We start from the raw sequence: 27091 nt of genomic DNA on the forward strand, positions 1-27091 counted from the left end.
AGAACTTTCTTCTTTACGTGAAGCTATTAAAATCCTTCGCTAGAATAGAACCATCGATACGATAGCTTGCCGATATTCGTCCTGAAATACTATAATGTTTTCCCCCAGGAGTACAGCGATATGACAGGACAATAAAACCTGAAAAATTACCATGCAATCTCTGCAACGGAATGAATACACATATACGTAGATACACGCAGGTTTTTATGGATGTATCGTTGGTAGGTAAGAATGGCTACAAATTAGAAAATGAAGAAAATTTGGGAAGAAACGTAGAAGCGGGATTTCTATCCCCTCTGATCTCTCCCTACTAAACCTTCTTTCATCTAAAATTCATCTGGACGAGCCCAGGAGTAATATAGAAGGGAGATTCTTAAGCAGCCTCGTTAAATACACAGCGACGGTATCGCCATTTTTATGTCACAAAATGTAAACGTACACTTTATACGAACATCGATAGTCTATGTCGTTTGAACAGATATTAGGCGACTTACTCTAAACCGAAACCTTTTAATCGAAGTGAAAACTATCTGAATAAATGGATACGTTCGCTCTCCCAATTCTAAATTTCTTCACTTTAATTTCGTAAAAACTTGCTGTTTCGAGGTAGAACAATTTTATAGCCACAAAGAAAAGTACCTCAAGAGCTAATGATGCTGCAAGGTAACGTAATAGTAATATGATTACACTATAGAAGAAGTAGAATATAATTGTTTTGCTAATACTACCAAGCCACTGAAGAGAACCAGACAAACTGTAATGTTGTCAACAAACTAAACGAACGTTTTCCGATTTGGACGTATCAGAACGAGACATGTTAACATTCTAATATAACTTCTAACTTTTCCTGATTAAAGAAGCTTAAAACGGAAATAGGGGGTGAGATTGTAAGAGGCTAAAAGCAGAAATTGTTATAAAAAAGAACGAGGGTCAGATTTGTCTAGCTGAAGCGAGTTAAGCTGTGCAGGAGTTGAACTACCTTAGCATTTAGGTTTAATGACTTATCGTCTGCGATAATACTATGTATCTCTGCCATGCTTGAGCGGAGGTTGAACGCTTTCGAGCCTGAAAGCTTAGCCAGCTCATTACTAAGAAACCGTAAAAAAACTTCTAGCTCTGCTATCTCAGCTACTCGATGTAAGTTTATAATGGGCAATCTCTGGCCAATATATCATTGTATAACTCTTTTAACTCGATATTTTTATACATCACATTTCTTGATTACATCAATTTGTATATTCTACAAACTTCGCGTTACATACCAATATATACCAAAGATTATTTCAGCTTCACATAAACGTAATGGACAAATTTTAAGTCCTCTCATTCATGTCAGTTAATGTATTGTTCGCAAAATTTAAGATTTTCAACTTTGGAAGTCCTCCAAATGCGTCAGATTGCATTGTAGAGATGTTGTTATCAACATGATTTTGGAAACATAAAGTGGACAGTGTATCGAACACTCCAGGTCAACATGGGTCAGTTTGACCCAACTGAATTACGCTACAGGTACAAAAAGATTGTACCCATCAATTGTTTGAAATTATTCTTAGAGACGCTGGTCAATCCATTCTTTTGAAAAGAAAGAGATCTGTCAATTTGGGCGATCCTTGTAAGGCTCCTGGCTGAATCGAAATTAGTTTATTGTTCACCAAGCTAAGAGAGCGCAGTTCTAGCATATCACTAAACGCTCCTGTCTCTATCCTAGTGAATTTTTATCGCTTAATTCGAGGAACAGAGGCGATAAAGGTAATTCTGGAAACAAGTGCCTGTTGATCGATTCGATATCGTTGAATGCCAAACCGAACCACAACAAATGTGACACGACAGCGGACGAGTCTTGGGATATCTCGTTGATCTTACTGGAGGTCAGATATGGCGAAATGCAATTGCTTCAGCTCTCAGAACAGATTCGGTGACAGAGGTATAACGTTACTGTCTAGGTCTAGCCATTCCAATCTTTCCAGTCCATTAAACGATTATTTTACTTCACGAACTTCTTTCCCACGGAGATCTTGTTACCCAGGCCAACGATCAGCTCCATGGCCGATATATTTTTGAAAGTGTTTCCTCGAATAGCCAGCAGATTGAAACCGCAAAACTCTTATTCTGGGACAAATTCTTTTGGATGACGTCTACCAGAATTCCCCTTTTTATCACATACTTCGAGCGTATCTGTTTGTCTGCACGTCGATCATCCACCGATCGAACGATCGGCGAAAACAGTAACACGATCGATAAAACAGATAGAAGGAATTGAAACATCGTAAGACCGAGTTTTTGTGCGACAGACGAAGCGACTGACGATTGGATCGTGACTGACACCTCGCCCTGTCACATCATATTTTTATATTGTTCACGATCATGAGGAATCCGTTAAGAAAATATATTTTCTAGCCGTGTAAATTAAGATGGCGCTGAAATTAAGATGGCGCGTACGTTGAGGCACGATTGTTCGTATTAAAATGATATTCATGTGATGAGAATTTTGCAATAACGTTGAATATATGAATTCTTCACGTTCGCATAAATTTTCACCCAGATTCAGATATTTAGCCGACTTTTCTCAATTTTCTATACAATTTGTCTAAAATTTTCTCAATCACTTTACAGAAACAAAGCTCAAAACAGCTGCTGGATGTCAATAATACAACTTTAATAATTCAATATCATGTTTCTGTAAGACTACAAACGTTTCTGTGTATTCTAAATCGTCATCTTTCATAAATTATATCATTCCAACTAATTAATTTATCTGAATGACCTGATCAGGTATCAAATTTTAAACGAGATCAGCAAGGATACTACGAACAGAGATGTATGCTCCATGTTGTTAGTTGACCATAGACGATTCTTCATCTTGATGATGTCAATCTTATTCCTATCCGCTCGGTTCGTAAATTACAACGCCAAAAAGAATGTCGTTCGGTGTCTGGCTTAGTACGAGGATGTCGATCATAATGATTGATCGTCGATGAAAAAGCAGCAGAAAAGTTAACTGTGTTTTATTTTACTCGGCCTCGACATCGTCGCTCGTTTGTCTCTCCGTGCATTAGCATGGAAAACCGACGACCCCTTCTATGCAACTGTTTGTTTGCCTGGCAAATTCTGTCGTCGACAGGTGCTGCTACGTAGTACCCACGCGACTGCCGTAATAGACAGTCCAGTCTTGTCCTGTCTCGCGCGGGCGGCCATATTTACACAAGCGATTCGTTCATAACATCGGGACAACGAATAATTTTGCGTTTAGTCGGTCGATTATTTGAACGCGTTAATTGGTCTACTTGGGCGCGTTCTGTTCGACGATTAATTGGGCGCGATTGTTGCACAGGGTGGTCAAATGGAGTGACTGTGTTGTTGTTTGTTAACGTGGCTTGTCCGGCTACCGATTACTTGTACCATGTGTAATTCCATCGATGTTTCAAATTTTTTATTGGCAATGATATATGGAAGCTTCCCTTCTATTTATAATTTTTAGAACGAAGTAATCTTTTGCGATGTAGTTTAAAGATTAGATTCAAATTTTTTGTTAGTTATGAGTCTTAGGATGCATTAATATTTTATAATATTATGGAATACAATAACTTGAAGATTCGATATCCATGCGTTCATATTTTATTTTAACTGTTTATACTCGAAACTATTTTATTTCATCGATATAGTTTGACATCGGTGTCAAATGGTTTATTTATAACAATTACTATCTTTCCTTCTTTTGAATATACAAAATTCTGGGTTATACAGGATGAAGCTAAATTTGCCAGATTAGCAAGTGTGATATATTAGGGCATTGTAGGTATAACAATGCTGATGAATGTTGCAAGAATATTCAGTGAACAGTTTAGTATCCTAGTGAGTTTAAACTTTAATCTTTAATCTTCGTTTAAGAATCGAAGCAAAAAGCGGAAGATACAATAACAATGCTAGAAGAATCAGCTTGAAATTATTACTTCAATATATATATACAGGGTGGTTGGCAACTGGTGGTACAAGCGGAAAGGGGGTGATTCTACGCGAAAAAAGAAGTTGAAGATACGGAATACAAATTTTTCGTTTGAGGCTTTGTTTTCGAGAAAATCGACTTTGAATTTTCGCTCGGTACGCGTGCGGTACGTTATAACGGATCTCAATGTAGATCGTTGTCTCGATGGAAAAAATTAAAAAAAAACAATTTTTTATTCTATATTTTCGACTTCTTTTTTCGCGTAGAATCACCCCCTTTCCGCTTATACCGTCAATTACCAACCACCCTGTATATATAATTATTGAATAATATATATTGAATATATATAATTGAATTGTTACTTTACATTTTACGGGTGCAGTATATCTTTCACAATGGATTTTTATTTTTCTTCCGTAAATATAATACATAACTATTACACGCGAATGTAATGCAATTAAGGAATACATTTTCGAAAGCCTTTCTCCGGCGTGCAGAAAATATCTACAAATTAGGAGAATATTTCGTACGCGAGTAATATTTCGAAAAAGAAATTTCTCAAACCCAATAGCTTATTTTATCTGTCAAGTTTATATCACGAACATACTGCGATCTTATAGAACGTAATACTTCCGTTTAACGTATATCGTATTACCACTCTCGCGCGATCCCCTCTAAATCCTGGCGCTTTTTTTTCTCGAGGTCGCTTCAACCTGAATTTTACATGTTTCAAGGGATTAAAGACCAAACGAAAGTTTCGGCTTGGCACAGAGCTTGCATGCCTCAATATCTTCAGCGTCGTGAATTTTTCTGGAGAATTACGAAAGAACTTTAATTATAAAGGAGATAACGACAAGTGCCCGTGATATCGATGCTTTCATAGAAAACTCTTACAAGAAGAGGGGAAAAGAAAAAGGGGAGACAGGAAACCTGATACTGTGCTCGATGGAACAACACTTCAAGCCTTACAACTGAGTAAAAATGAGACGAATTTCGCAATCGTGCATAGTTACGTAAGAAATGCTTAACTGCGTGTTTGCACACAAATACACATACATATTAGCGTTAAATACGAATGTGTATCGCGCCAATATGTTCCAAGTGCTAAATTCAAAGCACAAAGTCATTTGCTTGGAGAAATTGTAATGGCCAAATATCGGTGAATCTGAATCTACCATAAAATGCATACAATACACGATGCTTCGTTAACAGCTGGCATCTTAATATCTTCCTACATATGCATATGAACGTATGAAAGACGACGAAGGAAAAAGTTGCGTGGGAGATTCTCTTTGTACATTTCTCTGAAAAGATTCGACAAAACGGAACGTCGTCTTTAACTCTTTAGATGGAACGATACGTCAAGCTGAGATGTATTCTTCGTTAGAATATTGCAACATTTTCTCCTGAAATTGTATTCAAAGCTTCCGAGAAATGTTGGTTCGACGAGACGTCGAGTTTCGATTGGCACGGCGAGGTGTTTGACGAATACTCGACGAACGTGCTTGAGAAGGTCTTGTAATTTAGTTAAGAATTAATTTGGTTCGCTTTAGATTATCAGTCTTATCCAATTATTTTTTCTTTCATACAATAGAAAATTGTAAGTAGAGTACAGTAATTTACTGGTATGTAGTATGGCAACATAGTCACATTACTAAAAATTTCTGACTAAATATAACTGCGGGGACTCTCGAGGAAGCACTGCTATCTCTAAGGAAGATTAGATGTAAGAGAAAATGATGGAGGACAAGGTGCTAAGAACTAAGAAGTAAATTCTTAGCCAATTCTCTTTCACAATATAATGGAACGTTAAAAACGGAATTTCATAATATCGTGTGTATTAATTGAAACAAAGATTGCACATGAATTATGGTATTAACACAAACGTAGCCTTTAAAAAATTAAATTCAAAATACAACTTATTTGGATGACACATTGTCTTTCTCAATTGCACGATTTGCTGTATATATCGACGCTATAGGTCCGATGTGTGGGACTGGAAACAGTAAACTGTGTCGCGAAAGGGCTACGTTTCGAGTGGAAGTTTTGGACGTATTATCGTCAAGATTGAATCTGTGCAGATTACTCGGGCATCTTCGGACGAAATGTGGCAACGGTGTCGCAGCGTGTTCTCGATCGAAAAGCGCTCGGTACCATCGACCGCAAAGAAGGAAAGGGAATTGTTCGGATTTCTGCCCAGAGCTGTGTGTCTTCGCGTGTTTCATAATACAATTCGTGCCACGAGACAGGCACAGGAAATGATACGAAGGGAAAGAGACATATATATTTGAAACGCCGAATGAAGACGTTCTCGAGCATCGCGATGCCTCCTCCGCGAGATTACTACTACGCTTTATTATCGTTTTGTGAGAAATTGAACGCGCAAAATATTCGAGATATTACTTGGACTGGCAGCACTGCTTCGTGAGAGAAACTCTTGCTTTGGTGTATTATATTGATTAAAGTTTCGAGTATCGATATCGACGAGAATGTGTATAGTATCATAGTATACTTTCCAGGTATTTTTAACAGTTTCTTATTGTTATTTTTGTTTTTTTTTTATTATTGTCCTAAGATATGCCAAGATTTAAAATTAACGGTGTAGAATATATCGTAGTATTTTTTACTTTATTTTTATCCGCTTCTTGAGATTAAATTGTAATCATTTCGTTCGTTAGCCAAAATCGGCCATTTGATTTAAGACCAAGATCTAATATCAACAAATTCATACGTATCGATTAAAGAATATGACAAAGATAGAAACAAGATACATACGATCTTCTACCAACGACAGCAACTAATTATGGGAATAAGAAAAAACGGAATGAACGGGATTTTTAAAAAAATATAGACATTAAAATAACGCCATTGCGACTGGTCGAGGCAACTGTTTGACTCGGCTAGTCAATACGAGCGGATGAAGCAATTGTCGCACGAGAGAGTGTCAAAGTGGAAGGACCATGCGTTATCATTATGATATCATTGCGTCCGATCCAATCTACTTAATATTGTAATGGCGGTGTAAGCTTGATTAAATCAGAGTTAGGACAAGCGAGATGAACCGGTTACAAGGTCGTCGAGATTTTCACTAATTTCCCACGCTGGAGAAAGTACGTACTTATCTGAAAATAGTACTGGAGTTCGATAATTGCAAATTTTTTTACAGCATCTGAGATGCTTATGGAGTACGTAAAAGTTGTTAAAATTACGTAGTTGTGTACATTTTCGAGATATCGATGGAAATTTTGGTTTCTTGGCAATTTTTGTTAGAAGCCATTCGAATTCTATGTGTAGGGCATTTATGCTATTTCTTCCCAGCGTTTTTCTCGTAAACGATAACCGTAAGGAAAAAAATGAAACAGGAAAACGATGAATGGTCCAAGATGAACTACATATCCACGATAATATTCTTGCATGGAGCAAGTAGAATAGAACAGCTGCAAATTAAAGATCGAAGGAAACTTGGAACAAAAGAAAAGAGGGTGATTTTTATTTCCTGTGTGAAACTCCCTTTTTATCCAACATTCATCTCGACAAGCAGAGGAATAATATGAGAGAGAGTTTCTTAAGTAGCGTCGTTAAATATACAACTCTATCGCCATTTTTATGTAACAAAATATAAACCACATTTTACACGACATCCACAGCCTATATAGTTTCAACAGATATTAAACGACATATTAAAAAACGAAAATTTTTAATCGAAGCAAGAACTATTAGAGTAACTGAATACATTATCTTCCCCAATTCCACAAATCTGTTGATTAGAATTTTGTAACAACATGATGTCCTCGTTGCTTCTAGGTAGAACAATTTTACATGCATAAAAAGAAATACCTCGACAGCTATAATTCTGCACATTGCACATTGGAAGGTGTAGAATATGATTGTTTTGCTAATATCATCAAGCTGCTGAAGAGGTACTGTAAACTGTACTGTAAAATGTACTGTAAGAGTGAGGTTCAGCGTACACTATACTTGTACCTATACTTATTTCAATATAGGGTGGTTGGTAACTGGTGGTACAAGCGGAAAGGGGGTGATTCTACGCGAAAAAAGAAGTCGAAAATATAGAATAACAATTTTTCGTTTGAGGCTTTGTTTTCGAGAAAATCGACTTTGGATTTTCGCTCGGTACGCGTGCACTTTATCACGTCTCGTTATAACGGATCTCACTGTAGATCGTTGTCTCGATGGAAAAATTAAAAAAAAAATTGAAAAAAAAAATGTTTATTCTATATTTTCGACTTCTTTCCTCGCGTAGAATTTCCGCTTGTACCACCAGTTACCACCCTGTATATTTTTCTATTACTAATTTATCCACTCGTTGCTCTATCAGTGATCCTCAACATTTTGAACCAGATATTAATCCCTAAATGATTGAGAAAGTTCCTAACTATTTCTCAGGTAATTTCACTTTCTGTAATTGTCCTAATACTCGCGAAAAACGTATAACGCGTAAAAAATATATAAATTAACAAAAGTAAAATACTCATTATACAGCATATCTAATGGATAAAATAAATCTTTACATAGGTTCCATCTCTTTAGTCGTAGTTATCAAAATCTAAGTGTTTATCAACATACTAGCGATAATGATCGAAGATAAGACATATCTGAATTCATAGTATCGGCCCGCCAAATTCAAGCGTCGTAGAAATGGCATCTCGTATGCAGCAACCTAATAATTTCACGCTTTTCAAACGGTCTAACGCACGACCACGCTCGGTGTTCCTGTCACGTTCCATAGCTGTTCTCAGATGCGCCGTGAATGCGTTTTTGCCGCCACTGAATCGCCGTTGTAAATCAAACCCGAGGTGTCTCTGCCGCTCCCCCTGTCGTTCTAGGTACACCGTGTATCCAGACAGAGACGGGACTCGCACAAGTATCGTGTTCTTGTATACAAGTGTATGTTTCTTGAAACGATACACACGAGTGTAATGTCACGCGACCGCTCGAAAACCGCACTTTTACCGGCGCCACTTGTATCGATTCAATGGCCGCTGCTACCCGCTACGATTCTAACGCGAGTCCTTGTAATGAATATCGTGTCTCGTGCTAAAGATGACATGTCGTTGGAGCAGTTGACAAATACAAACGCGGCTCATACGAACTTTTGTGGTGATACGAATGGATTTCTCAATCGTAATCGAGCAGCTTTTTGAGAAAGATAAGACGATAAGTAAATCTACCTAACCTAAAATTAGCTACGTTTCGATCGTTTCTAACAGGATGCTAAAGAACCTTTACAAAACAAATCAAAATTTTATAATAATTCAACCAGTTGAGTGGAAAATGTATGTAGTACACGTACGTATGTACGTACTCTATGTATGTGTATTTATTTCTAGAGAAAACTTTTCAAATAACGGCGAGAAGAATTAATATCAAAATTAATGTAACACAATTGGGAGTGAAACTTGTATGAGAAAAATCAGAATGGAAGCAATGGAGAAAACAAGCCTCTAACCACATCTGAACCATTTTTACAAAATTTCTGTAAGACTTTATGAATTTAAATTAGTCGTTTTGACTAGTAGATAGTTTCTAATGTAAACTTTCTGCATAGTTGAGATTATTTGCATTATTTGGGTAATCTTAAGAATGATTGAACAGAGGATTGAATATTGAATTAGCAAGCAGAGTTAGGATATTGTGATGATTTTGTTAATCATTGTTGTTTAATTTAAGGAATTTTGCTTTTAGAATCTACAAACAATGTTTCATTGTTCATTGTTCTGACGCTTTATAAATTTCCAGTATGTGTATTATTTCTAAAGAATCATGTGTCTATCGTCCAAGAAACGTTCAGTGAAATGTCAACCTTCGACGCGTACGTACTACGAGTTTAGCCTGCTGAATGATTGATTCCATTGCGCCAAGATCGATCAGAGTTTATGTGCGAAGGTCGCGTCTTGACAAATTGCCTGTCCTTGATACGAAGGTGGTTACTGAAGCGAACTTTCTTCCAGATTTTTGCGATAAGCACTCGCCAAAATTTTGTTACGCATCACGTAAAGCAGAGAAGATCCAGATTGACGTTGATATCATTTGGAAATTCCCCTGTTACGTATCTCAATTGTTTCTTTCTATTGCAGCTAAGTGATTGCGGATTTTGTCACTAGGTGGTACTGCCAACCCAACATTTTAATATTCTCACGTATTTTTCCTTTCGTGTCTTTAACTATCTTCATCCAATTCAAGTTCTAGCCAATTTTAGTGTTTCCCATACACACTTACATTTGAATACTTTTATACAAACTTTTATTTGCAGCATTGCTTTTAGTTCAACATTCTGCAAACTACTTCTCTTTCCAAATAAACCTATCTTCCATTTTTTTCTCTATGGAGGATTGCAAATATTTTTCGGTAGAATTATTCTATTCCCTACTGTATTTTTTTAAACATGTACATTCTATTGGATTGGCAACTAAGTGATTGCAGATTTTGTCATTTTTTTGTCAACCTAACACCAACCCAGGACATAACCTAACAAACACGAAGATGGTACCCCGCTGGGGGTAGCCACCCACATGTTATATTATTACACCACTAAGATATAACATTTTACCAAATGTCCTACTGGACAAATTGTAAAATTTAAATAAATAAATAAAAAAAAAAACCTAACCCCAACCTAACCCCAACCTAACCCCACCTAATGACAAAATCCGCAATCACTTAGTTGCCAACGCAATATCAGAAGATGTAAATCCTACGTCTTCAAAATCCTGCACGAATGTTTTACGTACTAAAATATTCAAGGAAAAGTGGATGAAGGCTGAGAATACGAAGTTGGATCAATTTGGTAGAAAGTCGTTCTCGTCCAGCCATTAACTCTTTTCGACAGCCTTTTCCATTTCCACGTACTTTTCCAGCTTGGATTTGGAATTCCTACAAGGGAGCGCTTGCACAGCTACTTCGCTATTCTGATTTCAATATTTTTCTCGAAAGCTTCCACCCATCTCATTATCTCTTCCTTTTCCTAACACGAGTACAATTTTTTCTTAATCTGCAATGCACGTAACACAAACGTATCTGTACAAAGCTCGGATCTTTAGATTTTAGTATAACGAACAGCAAATCGCCTTCCAGTTTGTAATTTCGTATTTTTCTGTGATTCTACGGATTAACAAAAATAAAAAAAAAAAAAAAAATTCATCATTTTTGGAATACGGAAGAAATTTCGAAATTTGCAGGAAATGGAGGTTGTTTGAAAAGATGGCGTGCATTTCGGCTAATAAAATGGCGGCACTTTTTCTCGCGCTTACTTCACGTTGAACAGCGTGCGCGTTTAAAACGCAACACTTGACCCGCGCGTGCCGCACTCTCTTGTTGCACGCTGATAACGCCAGAAAGAACAACGACCGACAGAAGTTTCCACTTATCTAATGTCGGCCAGCGAGATTAACGAGAATCGCGTACATCTGACACCACATAACACGAATTCCCCTTAAAAACCGAGTAAATAAAAATAAGATTTCTTTGAACTGAAATGAATCTGAATTAGATAACTGAAAAAAATCTGCAATTGCTTTTAACTTTGTTCAGATCGTGTTTCAGATGTTGTAAACATTTACATAGTATCGCTGTCAATACTACGAATACGTGATTTCATAGGTTTTAAAAATACACCATTGAATTTAAAATAATTCTGCAAACAATATTCTGAATAAAGTTTAGTTTAATTCTTTTCTGACAGTGAGAAAATTTTGCCTATTATTTCTTGGCCACTAAGTGATTGCGGATTTTGTCATTAGATGGTGTTGACAAAACCTAATAGTTTCTAACCTAATAGTTCCAGCAATCCCTTATTAGGTTAAGTTTTACAAACATAATTGAATTGCAAGCTAAATCAGTTTAGACTTGAATTTTTCTTTCAGCAGTCTGAGAAGCTTTTGAGGCCTAAAACTCTATAGAAGAGTCAATACAATATACGTATTGGCATTTTACTATAACAGTAATAATTGAAGAAATAAAGCCAGGACAAAGACAAGTTGGTCATTGATTTAACATGTACAACGTCACACTTCTTTATTACACTGATCTCTACATTCTGCAAACTGCGTACAACACTCCGTATAGCAGAGAATAGCCTCGCCTTACGTATACAGAATAGTCAAACTGGTCAGTCCAAAGTCCTTTCTATCTACGTCAGTTAATTTATTGTTCGCCAGGATTAAGGTTTTCAGCGCTGAAAGGCCTGCAAACGCACCAGATTGCACTACAGCGATCTTGTTATCAGAGAGATCCAACCTTTTCAAGTTGGACAGTCCATTGAACACTCCGGAGTCAACTCGGGTCAGTTGGTTCTTCCTCAGGTCCAATTGTTCCAACTGACTGAGATCTGAGAATGCTCCTGACTCGATACTTGCTATCTGATTGCGATGCAGGTTCAAAATCCTTAAACCAATCAGTCCTTTGAAATCGTTCTTGGACACGCTGGTCAATTCATTCTCTTCGAGAAAGAGACCGTCCAACTTGTGCAATCCTCGCAGCACTCCTGGCTGAATTGAAGTTAGCTTATTGTTCTCCAAGTGAAGACGGGTCAATTCTGGCATCTGACTGAACGCTCCAGTCTCTATGCTGGTGATTTTATTGTCGTTTAACCAGAGGAACGTCAGCGACGAAGATAATCCTGAGAACGAGTCCTTGTTCACCGATTCGATGTCGTTGTGTCCCAAGTACAACCACATCAAGTTGGACAGATCAGCGAAAGTGTCTTTGGGTATCTCGCTGATCTTATTGAAGATCAGAGATAGCGAATGCAATTGCTTCAGTTCTGAGAACAGATTCGGCGACAGAGGTATAACGTTGCTGTCCAGGTCCAGCCGTTCCAGTTTTTCCAATCCTTTGAACGACTTCTTTTTCACCGCGGAGATTTTGTTACCCAGACCGAAGCTCAGCTTCGTGGTCGTTAGATTCTTGAAGGTGTTTTCTCGAATAGCCAGCAGGTTCAAGTCGTGAATCTCTAACGTTTCCTCGAATTCTTGTTGGCTGACGTCCACCAGGGTTCCCTTTTTGTCGCACACCTTGTACCCTTTTATCTGCCTGCAGGTCTGTTGTTCCTGCGATCGAACGATCGTGGAAAATAGTAAAACGATCGATAGAACGGACAGATACGATTTCAGCATTTTCAGATCGAGTTTTCACGCACCAGGTTAAGTTAACGATTGGATCGTGACTGACCATCCGTTCTCGGCTCTCGTATACGTTGTTCGGTGCATAGCGTTTGCAGAGCCTCGATTAGATAGAGGCCACGACCTCTGACACGATTATCTGACGAGAAGGGACACGCTTCTCGCGAAAATCTGACTTTCAACCTTATTTACGCATCCAATACCTTATCAACGTTACGATTTCGTCCCACTTCCGCGCATCTTGCCACCACGCATCGTTTCTTCCACGCTACGTTATCGCTTGTTTTCCAATGAAATTCTTTTCCACACTGCAGTTGACGAATTGTTAAGAATCGCGCGGAATATCGTGACCGTTTGATCTTTCTGCCATCCACGACTGGCTCAGAAGTTGTATGACAATATGAACAGGGAGCGTACGGTTGAATAATCTGGATAGCAAGCGATAAGCACTGTTGCACGCTGATTGTGTAGCAAGATACTGTAAATAGGTGTCAAGCGGTGGAAGACTGATCGCACGAGGGAAAATGGTGTAAATATTAGAAGACGAGGTGAAATCCTATATCATCCGATGTTTGGGATCAGAGACAAATCCTCTTGAATCCTTAACGGTCGACGATCAATTGCTGAATTGCAAGCGAATACAGATCAGATTCTAAAGATTAACTTCTTAGTAGTGAATGTAACACCTAATTTGATGTAGTATCGTTGTTACGTGGGGCGGCCCTCTACCTAGACCAGGCCATATACCGCGGGCCAGACGGACACCAGATGTCCGCTCATCCTTACGGCGTACCCTCAATAGTCTTAAGGACCCGTCATAAATCCCAGTAATTTGCTAGCTAAGGTCCTTCAGACCGAACAAATATCCTTTTTTTATTACTTTTTAACGACTATTGTCTACTACGGCTTGACAAGGGAAAGTTAGTTTTTCTCACGTACGATGCTTCCTACTAGCAACTTTCTATCGAGAGCGGCTAAGACCTTCCTAATCCACCAACCTTCGTTTGGCCAATCAGAAGCAATGTATACTGCCCTCACTTTCCTAACCAAAATGTCATGAACAAATCCGATGGTCCCGTGCGCTAGACACACCCATCGCTAGCTTTCCTCCGACACAGCATCGTCACCCAACTTTACTTCTTCTACACCGCCAGAAAAGTCAACTACCTCTTCTACACCGTTAGAAGGGTCAACTTACAACGTCGAAGTCTAACGTGTAAATCTAACGTCTATGAAGTATCCTCTAATGCTACGTCCACTAACATACTAAATTCAACTAGAAGAGCCTTGCTCTATTGTGCATCTATCTTATCTTCGTGCCCCAAGGTCATCTAGGAATTATATCTACTCAACAGTGTAACTCAAGTGTTGGAAATAAAAACCTTATAACTCTGTGAACCACAGTGTTATACTAACTGAATCACCCCTATTATCTTAACGGAAATCAGGGGATCGATCAACTCGTGGTGTCGATTATTACAATCGTAACGGGAATTTACGACTCCCGTTGACGTCTCTCCTCACGATTGCGTCTCCCTGCGATTGGTCGAAATTGCAATCGTGGGCAGATTGCCTAAGGAATATCTGCTGAACCATAAACAATGTTGCGAGAAAGTCTAAGTGCCGACATCATGGACCTAACCTCAACTTAACCTCAACCTAACCCCAAAAGGGTCTGGAAACTTCAATGGGCCGAGTGGCCCATCAATGTGTCGTTGGTCCTTCAGTCGAATAGTTACGAGGTGGAAGGTCTACGTGACTGTTAGGTCGAAGACACGGCAAGTGGTGCAATTAAGAAAATCACTGGTCGTTCGAATGGTTTCGCGTAAATTGAAACGTTTCACGAGCAAGGTAAGACAAAATTCAGACTTTAGATGTACTGACAGAATTTGTTGCGTGAATCCAACAGAGTGACAGTTAAGGATGTTGGAACAGAGTGTCTGGAGAGCTGATTTTGGGAAGGTTTATATACTATGGATTTGGCTCTTATGGAGAGGGCGTTGCTGGGCCCAAGGTCACAGGTGGCCATACTGTTTTCTCACACTGCAACACTCTCTACGTTGTTGTTTCGATGGACAGCGAGATGTTCGTTAGATATTCTTGCTTTTTCTATTGCTAATTGATGGCTCTGTGATTGCGGACGGTTACGCAACACGTACGTGGTGAGGCTGTGAGGAAAGACAAAAGGATGCTTAGGGGAGAAAGACGAATTACCAGGCAGTCGTTAACTAAGAGTGGAGTTGTGAGGAGTGGAGAGTGGACTTGCCAAGTTGTTATGAGTTGTAAACTAGTAACTGTGAGTTGCGAATTATCCATTTAGTTATCTTAATTATACAGTACTACTGTATTCAGTTCATGTTAAATGACCATCGTTTCCTGTTTAATCCATTGTAAATAGTTGCATCTATCAATAAACTTATGGTTTAGGATATAAATCATTGGAAACCCTAATTTCTAATATTTCTGAATAAATAAATCCTATGAAGGTAACATGAAATTCTTTGCTCGTGCCATCGATCAGTAAAATTGAACATATCGTCTACCGTTACACGCCAGCTAATTCTTTAACGTTCTGATCATAACTCTTAAACCTCTGAATAATTTCTTAGCTTTACCCCATCTTCTGTAAGTGTCCTGTTCTTTACGAACAGTTAACGTGCGTAAACAATTGACGAAGACCTTATGTGCACGTGTGAGAAAATTCGATAAAGTGCAAGTATTCGGTGCATGGATTTCAGCGTATCCCAGTTGCGTGCTGGTGCACTGAAACAAACCGGGCAGCTACGAGAGGAGAAAAGAGGAAAACCCAGTTTCACGGGAAGTCGGGACACGACCGTGAACTTGCGTCGGTTTTTCCGACTACTGTCGACAAGAGGCCGGCCTTTTTTTCCACGACCTACTTCCCCCTCCACAAGGCCATTCTTTAAAACGCGCCTTCTGCTTTTCCAGGCTAATTAAGCGATTCCAAACGGGTCTAATTATTCCAGCGACCGATCCGCGTGATCTCGAGCGTTCGGATTGTTGGACGAGGAGTGGCAAGGTGGCAGGAATAAATCGTTCTTCGAGGAGCAATGGGAAGATGGGGCGAAAGAGAGCGAAGAAGTAGGGATAGAGAGTGGTGGGGGAAAAGAGGAGAATGGTATGGCAGGAGGGGATGAGGCGCGCGCGGAACAACGTTGCTCGTTGGATGGAAACGAGGGTCGATACTTCTGGCCGAGAAATATCGTCGATAAATTTCCGCTTGTCGCCGATACGTAGATGCCTCGCTCGTGATATTTTGTTGCCGTGACGGTTTCTAATAAAGCCGCGGCACCGAACTTTCCTCTGGGGAAGAACCAGGCTATCGATCCTGCGACTCGCGGAACGATCTTCCAAGATACTAAGGCGCTGTTGCAATTCGGTACGAGAAAGTCCGAGTCTGATGAATTAAGACGGATGTCGCGGTGGCCATCGATGACTCATCGATCCTCGACCGGTTAGCTGTTCGTAATGCGTCCAGCGACCAGATTTGTTTGTATTTGCTGAAGGAGAGGTCGGTGGAGAAGTAGAGTTTCTGATTGTTGGCTGATAACGAGTAGGATCATTCTATTTTGGAAAACCAGACGAGTTTTTTTTTTTATTATTTAATTCGTATCTTACAATTTGTCCAGCTGGACATTTGGTAAATTTTTCTAGCTTAATTGGTAAATAAAAAAAGTGGATGGCTAACCCCAGCGGAATACCATCTTCGAATTTCACTATTTTATTTCTTTAGTGAGGTTAGTGGGGTATTTACTTTTTAGTCTTCTTTCTACGAGAGTTTAGCTGATATTTTCGCTGTTCGGTGGAAATGTCAGGTAAGTTTGTAAATTTGTGGGTGTTTTTAAAGTAACAGAAGAAAAAGACTTTACGAAATTGATGATCGATAGATAGCCTGAGTGAAATTTCATTCTTGAAGAAGCAACTTTTTACTTTTCCCGGAGAATCTTCCAAAAAGAAGATTGCACAATGTAGAGATTTCAATAAGAATTGCAGTATTTTGAAAGATTTTTTTTCTCACAGAAGTATGTGCCATCTGATAGTAACTTTCCCTCAATATGATTTTGAGAAATAGAATGATCAAACCGGAAGATGGTATCCCACTGGAGGTAGAGCCATCTACCTTTTATTATTGAACAATAAAGCTAGAAAAATGTACCGAATTGAGTAAAGTACAAATTAAATAATAATAATAAAAAAAATATGATCTTGAACTTACGAATCACGCGTGTTTTAACAGACATGGTAAAGTAGGAAGTCGTAGACCGACTGGGTAATTGCGAAAACTTTCTGCTTCAATTTCTTTTTCGTATTGGGTAATTGGCTGTCTCACGGTGGACATTATTCTATCGTTTCTTTCTATTCTAGTTTGATTTATAATCAGAAAAGAGAAAATGAACGTTCTATTTCATTACGGAAAGTCCACAGTTGCGGTTAGCTTTTTATCTCGGTTTCTTTGGAAGATGGGAAAAGAACGATGACGAGAAAGAACGGTCGAGTCTGTTGACATATGTTACACGTCAGATTTCTGTCAGACCGGTAATTTTTCGCGATCGCGTTCCTTTGTGCCCGAACGATTAACCCATTTCCGCTGAAGAACGTTCTTTGTAAGAGGAGGTGTATGAGGGTAATCGTTCAACGTTTCTACATGACGTCACGGAAAACTTGGAAAATGTAGAAGAAAATCTACGGAAACGATATTCTGAGAACTGCGAATTCCATAAAATTGTCTACGTCCTTTTGGAAAATATTACATTTGACAATTATCATTCCGAACAAAGCTCACACAATACTCAGTTCAGTCTGAATAAAACGAAACTTTTTCGGTCTATTGTGAGTAAAACGAAAGATAACAAGAGTTTCGTCGAACTGGAAAATTCCACGAATCTGTGAAAATGTGGTCGTAAGATTTACGAAAGCGATTAAAGTTGTTCAGTTTTATGAAACAGAATAGCTAAAAAAAGAAGAGGAAAAGGAATACATTTTTACGAGCTTTGCTTTTTCGTAAAATGTTACGTAAAACGTTAGCAGCACAGCCAATTACCTTTGAAATTCTAAATTCGCCACTTATCACGTCCGTGACACCTTTTTTGGCATCGAGTCGATCACCTGAACGATGGCGATTTTCAAGGCTGGCGCGCCTCCTATCGACAAACTTTCTACAAGGAATCGGTGAAAAGCCGAGAAGAACGATCCTCCTTCCTCTCGCCTGCGAGGTCGTTGAACGACGCGACGACGCGACACCAGCGCCCCATTCGCTCGCCTGCTGCACACAAACGCGCGAAAGAGGAAGTGGCACTATGAAACGTATTACGAGCCGCGTTTCACACCTGTTTTATATATAGAAATACGTGCAACTATTTCTACTGCTAGCTGTCTTACATAATAACATAGACCGCGAATGTTAATGCAGCTGTGGGAAATTTAAAGGTACGTAATATGTAAAAATATATGAAACATCGAAAGCGTAGCGCTCGTTACAAAATTTCATGCGCGAGACGAATTTATGCTTAGGTTCTACATTTTTACTTGCATTTGGAAAAATAGGAATTTCCATAAACATTTGTTCTTCAAACATCGTTACACGAGGCAACGAGTATAAAATATAACTTAAAGGATCACGATACGCTACGTCCTGCCACTAATATCATGTCGATAAATTTATTTCTGATTCCGTGGAAAGAATTCTTTTTTCTTTTTAATTAACAAAGCGTTACAACCATAAGCGAATAAAAAGGAAAAAAAAATAGAGGAACCAAACGGTGATACGAATTCTGTGACAGCGATTGGAGTTAGGTTGAGGTTAGGTTAGGTATAAAGAACACGCGTGGATGGCTGGTCGGTGTGGAAGGTTTGTACAATTCGTTCAATTTGACAAATAGTTCTGTTCTAAACTATTGTTGGTTGGCAACTAAGTAATTGCGAATTTTTTCGTTAGGTGGTATTGTCGAAATCTGCAATTGCTTAGTTACCAACCTAATATTTCAAAGTAACGGTTCGAGTACTAACGAATTTACACAGATGCAGGAACGCGACGCGGTGACCCGAACACGCGTACGTCATAAAGGAACAATAAACTGTTTGTCAGGCGTGGAACACCTGACGCTTTTTGCAGGTAGATAACGAGGCAATCGCGCGGCCTTGCCTTGCAAACGATATTCCCAAGGCTACGCATGCTCATTATGTGCCCTTCGCGTACGAAAATCCACGAATCGAACACGGCAATATATTGAAGGTCGGACGAGCTTCCGCTTGTCCATGCGTCTTCGACCATCCGACGAATTTCAATGAATCGCGAACAGAAATGTAAAAAATAACAATCATTTTCTCTGACAATACAACCCATTGATCCTTTTTTTCCTCTTCTTTTTCGCGAATGGAGATGTGTTTTTCTTTTCTTGCATCTTTTAGCCAAATCTGATTTATCTTTTATTTAAGACTTTCGCAAATGATTTTCTGGTTAATTTATTTTATCAATTACTCACAGTAGCAACGTACTTGTATATGAAACAGGATATTGTACAGTTTAAATGTATTTGTTGTTTGATTAATTAACAACTTGTTAAAGTACAACGTTCTGGAAACTATATACCATCGCTAAAAAATTTAACAGTCGTCTTAGTTGCAAGCCCCTCGATTTTCAAAAATGCATTTTGCACAGCAAAGAGTCGTTTTTTTTCTTTACTACGCATGCCTTTTTTCTCTATATCAGACCGCAGACATTTTGATTGGGGTTAGGTTGAGGTTAGGTTAATTCACAACTCCTTAAAGTACAACGTTCTGGAAGCTATATACCATCGCTAAAAAATTTAACAGTCGTCTTAGTTGCAAGCCCCTCGATTTTCAAAAATGCATTTTACACAGCAAAGAGTAGTTTTTTTTCTTTACTACGCATGCCTTTTTTCTCTATATCAGACCGCAGACATTTTGATTGGGGTTAGGTTGAGGTTAGGTTAATTCACAACTCCTTAAAGTACAACGTTCTGGAAACTATATGCCATTGCTAAAACATTTAACGACAGTCGTCTTAGTTGCAAGCCCCTCGATTTTAAAAAATACATTTTACACAGCAAAGAGTAGTTTTTTTTCTTTACTACGCATGCCTTTTTTCTCGCTTCCAGACCGCAGACATTTTGATTATCCTGTTAGAAATAAGTGTGCTTACATAATAGTCGGCAGTTGTATCGCTGATGATGGAAACAAATTGGCGGCGCAACAATTATGCCGTGACAGACAATTATTGACTGTGGCATTCACTACACGCCTTCCATCGTTTTCCTAAGCGTTTAATGTCGTGTTTCTATAAATCGTGTCTGGTTTCGGTGATTCTGTAATCGTCTACGCGGAAACGTTTATCGCAATTGGTAACGAACGATATATCTCGGGTGTTTCGTCCGAAACGAGTGGCTCTTCTTCTCGCAGCACGACTTTCACTTTTTTTACTCGCTTTTCTTCGCTCTAGACTTGTCCTTCTACCACTTTCATATCTTACACGGTTAAAAACCTGGAAAGTTTAATCATTTCGATCTACGGAATTTTAGAAAGTTAGCTTCTTTTCGTTGGCTATGTCGATACGCAGATATTGTTCTTAAATGTTCGCTATGTGGAACATTGGCGGAAAATGGAGACGAGATCAAGTACATTTTGGAATCTAACATTTGTATGGAAGTTATTAAAAAGTATTAGGTTGGTAACTAAGTGATTGCTGATTTTATCATTAGATGGTATTGACAAAATCTGCAATCACTTATTTGCAGATCACCTAACCTCAACCTAACCTCAATACGTAGAAAGTAGTAGAAAGGAAGAAACTTAAAAACTTTGTCGACAACGAACCAGAATCTAATTTGTAGATGTTTAAAAACTCTCAATTATATGATATTCGCCACATGTAGCCACAAAGTTGGTACTCTATCAACATCACTAAGCGAATATAACTTCTAACCCTAAAAACTATCTACCAGCGTTTACCATACGATACATATCAGCCTTAATTTAATTAAAATACCTTCTCTTTCGCACAATTATATTATTAACTGTTTCGTTGTTATTTCACTCTTCACTGTTTGCACGTATTTCCTTTCTTCTTTTTATTTCAGTTAAACATCCTGTGGTTATCCCATTAAACATAAAAGCTCACTCAGCTCGTCCATCATTTTCCACGATTAAACAGGATTATCATTTGATACCCGATCCACGATATTACACGTGTCCGCAGACAGAAATACCGTATGCACTTTGCGTACAAAGAAACCGCCGACGTTCCTCCACTTCCGGTTGTATTCATCCGCCTCGAGCACACGGTATACGGATCGTATAAAACGCATAAACAGAGGGAACGGAAATTGGTAATGATGAAAACGCATAGCAGAACGATGCTTCGTGTTTTTATTACGGCGAGCCAGTCGGTTGGAAGCGTTTAAAAGAATATTCCGACTGACGGCAAGATAAATCTCGCCGCGTCGTTTCTACGATCGTTTCTATGAGAGCGGTTCTCTCTATAAAACGGATGGAACCATGAAGAATCATTTCTATGAGCGAACGTTTTTATATGAAAGAGGTGGCTTCACATAGCATCGTTTCAGCGAAACAGCGTTCCTTTATACAAAAAAAAAAAAAAAAAAAAAAAAAAGAAAAAGAAGAAGTGGCAGACCCATGCAAGATCTCTTAACGCTATTTTTCTGTACAAAAGATAAATCTCAGTGCAGGAAAATACATGGCAAAGAATGAAATGGGCCTTAGCGGAAAGGTAGATGGGGATTTCGTTGAAGAGAAGCCTGTTCGGATTTTGAAATCCAGTGAAAAGGATAACGTACCGAGTGTGTCGTTTTAACTTCGTTACCTGGTTTTCAAGTTACTAACATTTTTTATTAATAAGAAGCTCCGTATTAAAATTCGTCCAGTGAAATCGATGAAATTTGCTACGCATTTACGATGCTCCTTACTTTGTTAAATACTAATATTAAATGGCCTTCGTCATTTAATAAACGAGGAAAAAGATATATTTGTAGATTTGAACGAATTATTCGCGACTGATTTGCGAACAAAAGTGGAAGCAGAAATTCGAAGGCTTGTCCTTGAATGTTGATGCAGCTCGGAGATATTCTAGTCGCTCGGTGAAATTTGACTTTCAAATAATTATGAATTGCCTTGCCTCGTACGATTCGTCGTATTCGTGGTTCCGCATAAGCTACGGTGCTACGGATAAACAAAACCGAAGTGTACAATTCCATCGAGAAAAAAGTGAAAAGAAATACAAATAAAAAATAAAAAGTATATTCTATGATGTATCTTTTTCCAAGATGATATGTAAATATGTTGAAGAATTTCTGTATTATTTCAAAAGTAATATCTTAAAACGATATTTAATATTTCGTAGCGTTTCGTACATTCGGAATTTTGACAATAGCAACATGCAAAAAGCGGTCTAAAAGCGGAAAGAAAGTTTCGAAATGAGACGTACTCTGCCGTTTCCATAACCTACACGCGGCTCTGACATCTACTTTGAATATTACACGTGTCGAACGAGACTCGACGAAATGCCAAGTAACCTTCGCTATTCCAATCAACTTGTACACGAGCACGTTTCCGGCCTCTCGCTCAATTTCGCCTGAAATTGCACACGCCATGAAAAAATAAATTATTTGCCAGCCATAAAAATATCCCGTCTGTCACCTATAGGTCCAGCCACCATTTTTTCACCAGCTATAATCTATGGCGAATAGAAACGAAAATGGCCGACCGACACGCGAAGTCTAATAGAAGGTCAACGCACTATTGCGTTATCCTATTGGTGTGTTAATTAACGATAGAACAAATTCCGGAAACTTTTTGTTTTTAGTATATCTAAAAATTGGCAAGCGCTGCTTTTAGGAAAATCAATTTTAACGGAAATGTAAACATGATTGGTACAGTAAGTAGTAGAAAAATATTAATACAGGTTAGATTTTCCTGTGAAACATACAATTTTTTTCGTAACACATATAATTTTATGTAAAAAATTTCAACGTTTCGTAATTTATTAGCTTGAAGCAGTTGTATAGTAACACGTACACAGTCGATCGCGTTTTCAACGAAATTTCAAATTTCGATTACAATTTGACTCGTTCCTTTGGAAGTAACTACACGTTAGTACGTTAGATATGGAGAATGGCGGATGAATTGGAACGAAGAGTACGGGACAGAATGGCGCTCTTGACATTAGGCGTGGCAAGAAAGTTGCGATTCCGTTCTCGTAAGAGCACACGGTATCGTGACGGTAATGTGTTCGGTTGTAGTTGCTTCGTGCCGTGGAAATTATCGTAGCGGTCGCATAAACAGTTTGTCTTAGTCGTAATGGCGTTTGTATGCATCACAGCTAGCTTTCAAGACTTTAGTTTCAACGAACGATAGATTAGGATCTAAATTAGAATTTCTCTCCCGTTTCAACACGAAGTAGAACCGTTAACGTCTCTGACGAATCGAAAAGAAAAATCATACAGACGATTAATTTGTAATATTCTCGTCAAGTTTGAGAAATTTTCGAACGATAGAGGAACGCGATTAAACTGAAATGATCCGTAGCAGCATCGAATTGCGAAGGGTAATCCAATGAAACTTTGTATCTTTTATATTCAACGAGAATCAATCACACGAAATATCCACACGAAATCAAATCTGCCATCTGAAAAAAATTGCGTCGAACAATGTAGAAAATTACCGAAGAATCCACGTTTTCTACCAATTGCACAATTTACCGTGTTTTGACCTTTCCATACGATCCCTCTCTCCGCTTATTTCTCGGCTACAATCGCTCGTGCGCGTTACATAAAATTCAATAATTACCCAATGATTGGCATCGAATTCGAATTCGATATACGTATCTGTATTCGATCGTTTCTATCGATCGCGATATCACGTGTCCGTTCTGCAGGCGTCGAAAACAAGAAAGTTGTGTGCTCTCATGCGCGTCTCATGGTGTCTGTGTGACCTTTCGTGTTTTGCGTAACCGATATTCCAATATGAATACAATCGAGCGAGGCGCGTGGATGCTTTCGACCGAGATAAACCGAAGAATGGCGAAAAAACGCGACGAAGAAACCGATCGAGCATCTGGTCGATCTTTCTTACAACCCTCGATCGATTCTCCGTGTATTACGTAAAATCAATTTTACGTAACCTACAGAAATTTTTGAAGATTACGATTCGTATCGATTTTAGGCGCGGTTCGCCGAGGATAAATTTCACGCTTGTATACAACACTGTTGTGTGTCTAAAAGTAATTTCTTTCCGACGTTTCGCCAGCTTTGTAGTTAGAATTTAAAAACGCAGTGAAACGATGCCTCGAACAGTGTAGCGTACAACAGCGTTAAGCGTGAAAATTCGAGCCGGCAAACCTTCCAGTCTTTTACTCGAAGATAGATTTGTTATTAGAATGATTTGTTACTTGGATTTGTTATTACAGTGATTTAACGATTATATGGTTATTAAGTCATCATGCAACGTTTATATGCAAATTTCACCACCAGCGATGCAAACGTGATCGTAATTTAACAAATAACACTTGCAAGGCCGCATATAAACGAGCAACGTAACGTGGCTTTCAATTTGGCAAGTATATATTTTTAAGGCTCGTTAAAGGCGAGCAACGCGAAATCGTTGGAATTTCGTAATTGTGACGCTACGCAATTTCGTAGCTTTATATTTTCAATAGCAGGATTACAAGCTTGTGTGCGTTGAACCATTATGTCCGACACAGACCACGTGTTGTGTCGTGATTTCGCGTATTATAGCGACATCGCGTGCACTTTGACGAACTAATATCTTTAACAATAATGTTAGTATTTTGAATACAATTTTAATAATAATATCAACGCGTTAAATGTCGTGCTATTTTATCGCGATTATTAACTCACTATCACTCATTTACACCGATATTCTATTCTATATGTTATAGGAAATTATTAAAATTACTGTTCTGGCAATGATCATTCCACTGCAAAGCGGAATATTTCTGATGTTGAGAAGCGAAAATGAGATTTATAAGGAAAAAACGTTTAGAATTATAAAAATCGGTCGCCTGATTTACACGGCTAATTAAACGACGTTGTCACGATTAATAAACCGAAGGAAATTAAATCGATTTCCTGGCACTCGCGATACACGCGTTTGGCTTTTCCCGAACGTTTGAGATAAGCGATTATCATGGCTCGCTATCGTATTTGGTACCAAATCGATACCGTAAGATCTGATAAATCTTAAACGTTTAATTGTATAATCGATACGCCTAATTTCCGAAAAGCTGCTTTCTTACAGTTACGACATTTATCTTGCGTAAAATCAAATAAAATCGAAAGTAATTTTCCACATTGAAACTGAATATCTTCATTTCTTATTCGATGAACAAGTTCCCTTACAATTAATGATTCAGAATTTGAACATTAGCAATATATTTAATAATTATGAATTTGCTATTCTTAAAAAAAAGAAGAAAAAATATTGTTGAAATTAAACACTTTGAGGTTAAAAGTTGTCGATACAATATCTAATTATGAATTTATTATCCGGTAAAAAGAATAATTAATCTTGAAATAAACACCACAGAATTGAAAAATTGGCAATGTCATTTATAATGATATTTACAGTTTAGAGTGTTGAACCAAAATACTTAAAATTAAGATCGCCTATGTATTAGGTTATCCGAAAAGTTTCTTTCGTTTCATAAAATGACAATAGATGAACAACAATTTCTGTTTCATATTATTTTATTGAATTAGGTATTATCCATTTCGTCCTATTCCTATTATTATGTTATATTATTCAATAAAGTAATATGAAACAAAAAACATTGTGCGTCTATTATTTCCTTATAAAACGGGAGAAACTTTTCAAACAACTTAACATAAAGTACGAAGGTTGGACAAAATAATTTGAGACACCTCGTATGTGTCATATATGTATGTATACATGTATATACATACATTTTGTCCAATCCCTGTTTCCCTCTTTATTGCTAAAGTTTTTAACTTTTCAACGTAGAAGACACTTTCTGAATTTATAAAGAAACATGGTACTAAGAAATTGTTTAAATATAATATTAGAACACAGTGGAGATACGTAGGATGAAATACGAGTAGATTAAATATAATTAAAACGTACCAGAATTGGCGTGGCCGTGTCCAGCGCTGGTGCTATTCGTCGCCGAGTGAACAGCGTTGGTCGCCGCGTTCGCGACATGCTTCAACGCGCTTATCACCATCATATCTTTTATCACACTCGAATCTCCGGCTATCCCATGCAGGATATCCAGGAACACGATATCCAAACAACTATCCTCGACCGACGTAAAACCAACCGAATTACCTTGAAACGTCCAACAATCGGAAAATCAACATTCTCACCATCTTAAAATTTCTCCATTGCGATTTTCACAGCCGTGTAATGTTCGAAATATCGTTGAAAAAATCGGTCTTAACGAGATTTTACAAACATCTATATTAAACTATAACTTTACTATTATTATTAAATGTCCTAATGTTTATAGCATTTACTAGAATATTAAGTACTTTCCTGTGAATATATTTATGCGTTAAATTAACCTTTAGACCTAAGAACGGATTACAAACACGAATTCGTTGAACTTCGTACTTAAAATCTCGTTGTTGGATCGTTCGCAAGTTTTATGCAACCGATCTACACAGAAAGATGGAAGAACGCATGAAAGACGTGGGCCAAGTATAACGTAATACGAAACAGCCGATCGTGACTGTCGTCTAGGCTCGACTAAATCGTTCCAGCACGTAGAGAACGCGAAAGCCAGCGCTGCCATCACGCACACACATACACACACACACACGCACACGGGAGCAAGGTGCCGCCCCTCTTCTTCTTTCGGCCTTCTTCATCGCAGTTTCACCTTCACGGAAGTCTTGCGAACCAGGCTGACGCGTGTAGGTGTTGGACAACACCGGTGGATCCACTCTATTTCGCCAGCTGGAGGCGGATGACCTGC

General features: G+C 38.3%; 2 protein-coding genes and 1 long non-coding RNA gene across 6 annotated transcripts in view; 1 reads left to right on the plus strand and 2 right to left on the minus strand.

The window, feature by feature from the left end:
• Positions 1–27091, minus strand: part of Btk29A (tyrosine-protein kinase Btk29A) — a 346914-nt gene that overhangs the window by 74705 nt on the left and 245118 nt on the right. The window contains exon 1 of one of the 4 annotated variants that reach the window (XM_069131280.1): positions 26239–26868. The exons of the other annotated variants lie outside the window; for them this stretch is intronic. Within the exon in view, the coding sequence (XP_068987381.1) occupies positions 26239–26341 (103 nt within the window). The 5' untranslated portion in view covers positions 26342–26868. Of the gene's footprint in view, positions 1–26238; positions 26869–27091 lie in introns of those variants that run through there. 4 annotated transcript variants of the gene reach the window in all.
• Positions 8867–9726, plus strand: LOC138189145 (uncharacterized). Its single transcript, XR_011175941.1, has 3 exons — positions 8867–9226; positions 9295–9442; positions 9650–9726. It is a non-coding gene; the product is annotated as an uncharacterized LOC138189145 (long non-coding RNA).
• LOC138189123 (leucine-rich repeat-containing protein 15-like) lies at positions 11952–13177 on the minus strand. The gene has a single exon (XM_069131286.1). It carries the CDS (start codon positions 13075–13077, stop codon positions 12046–12048), a length of 1032 nt encoding a protein of 343 aa, XP_068987387.1. The 5' UTR covers positions 13078–13177; the 3' UTR covers positions 11952–12045.

This window comes from Bombus flavifrons, chromosome 18, assembly GCF_040668555.2.
Source record: "Bombus flavifrons isolate JBK064 chromosome 18, iyBomFlav1_principal, whole genome shotgun sequence".
NCBI classification, from domain to species: domain Eukaryota; kingdom Metazoa; phylum Arthropoda; class Insecta; order Hymenoptera; family Apidae; genus Bombus; species Bombus flavifrons.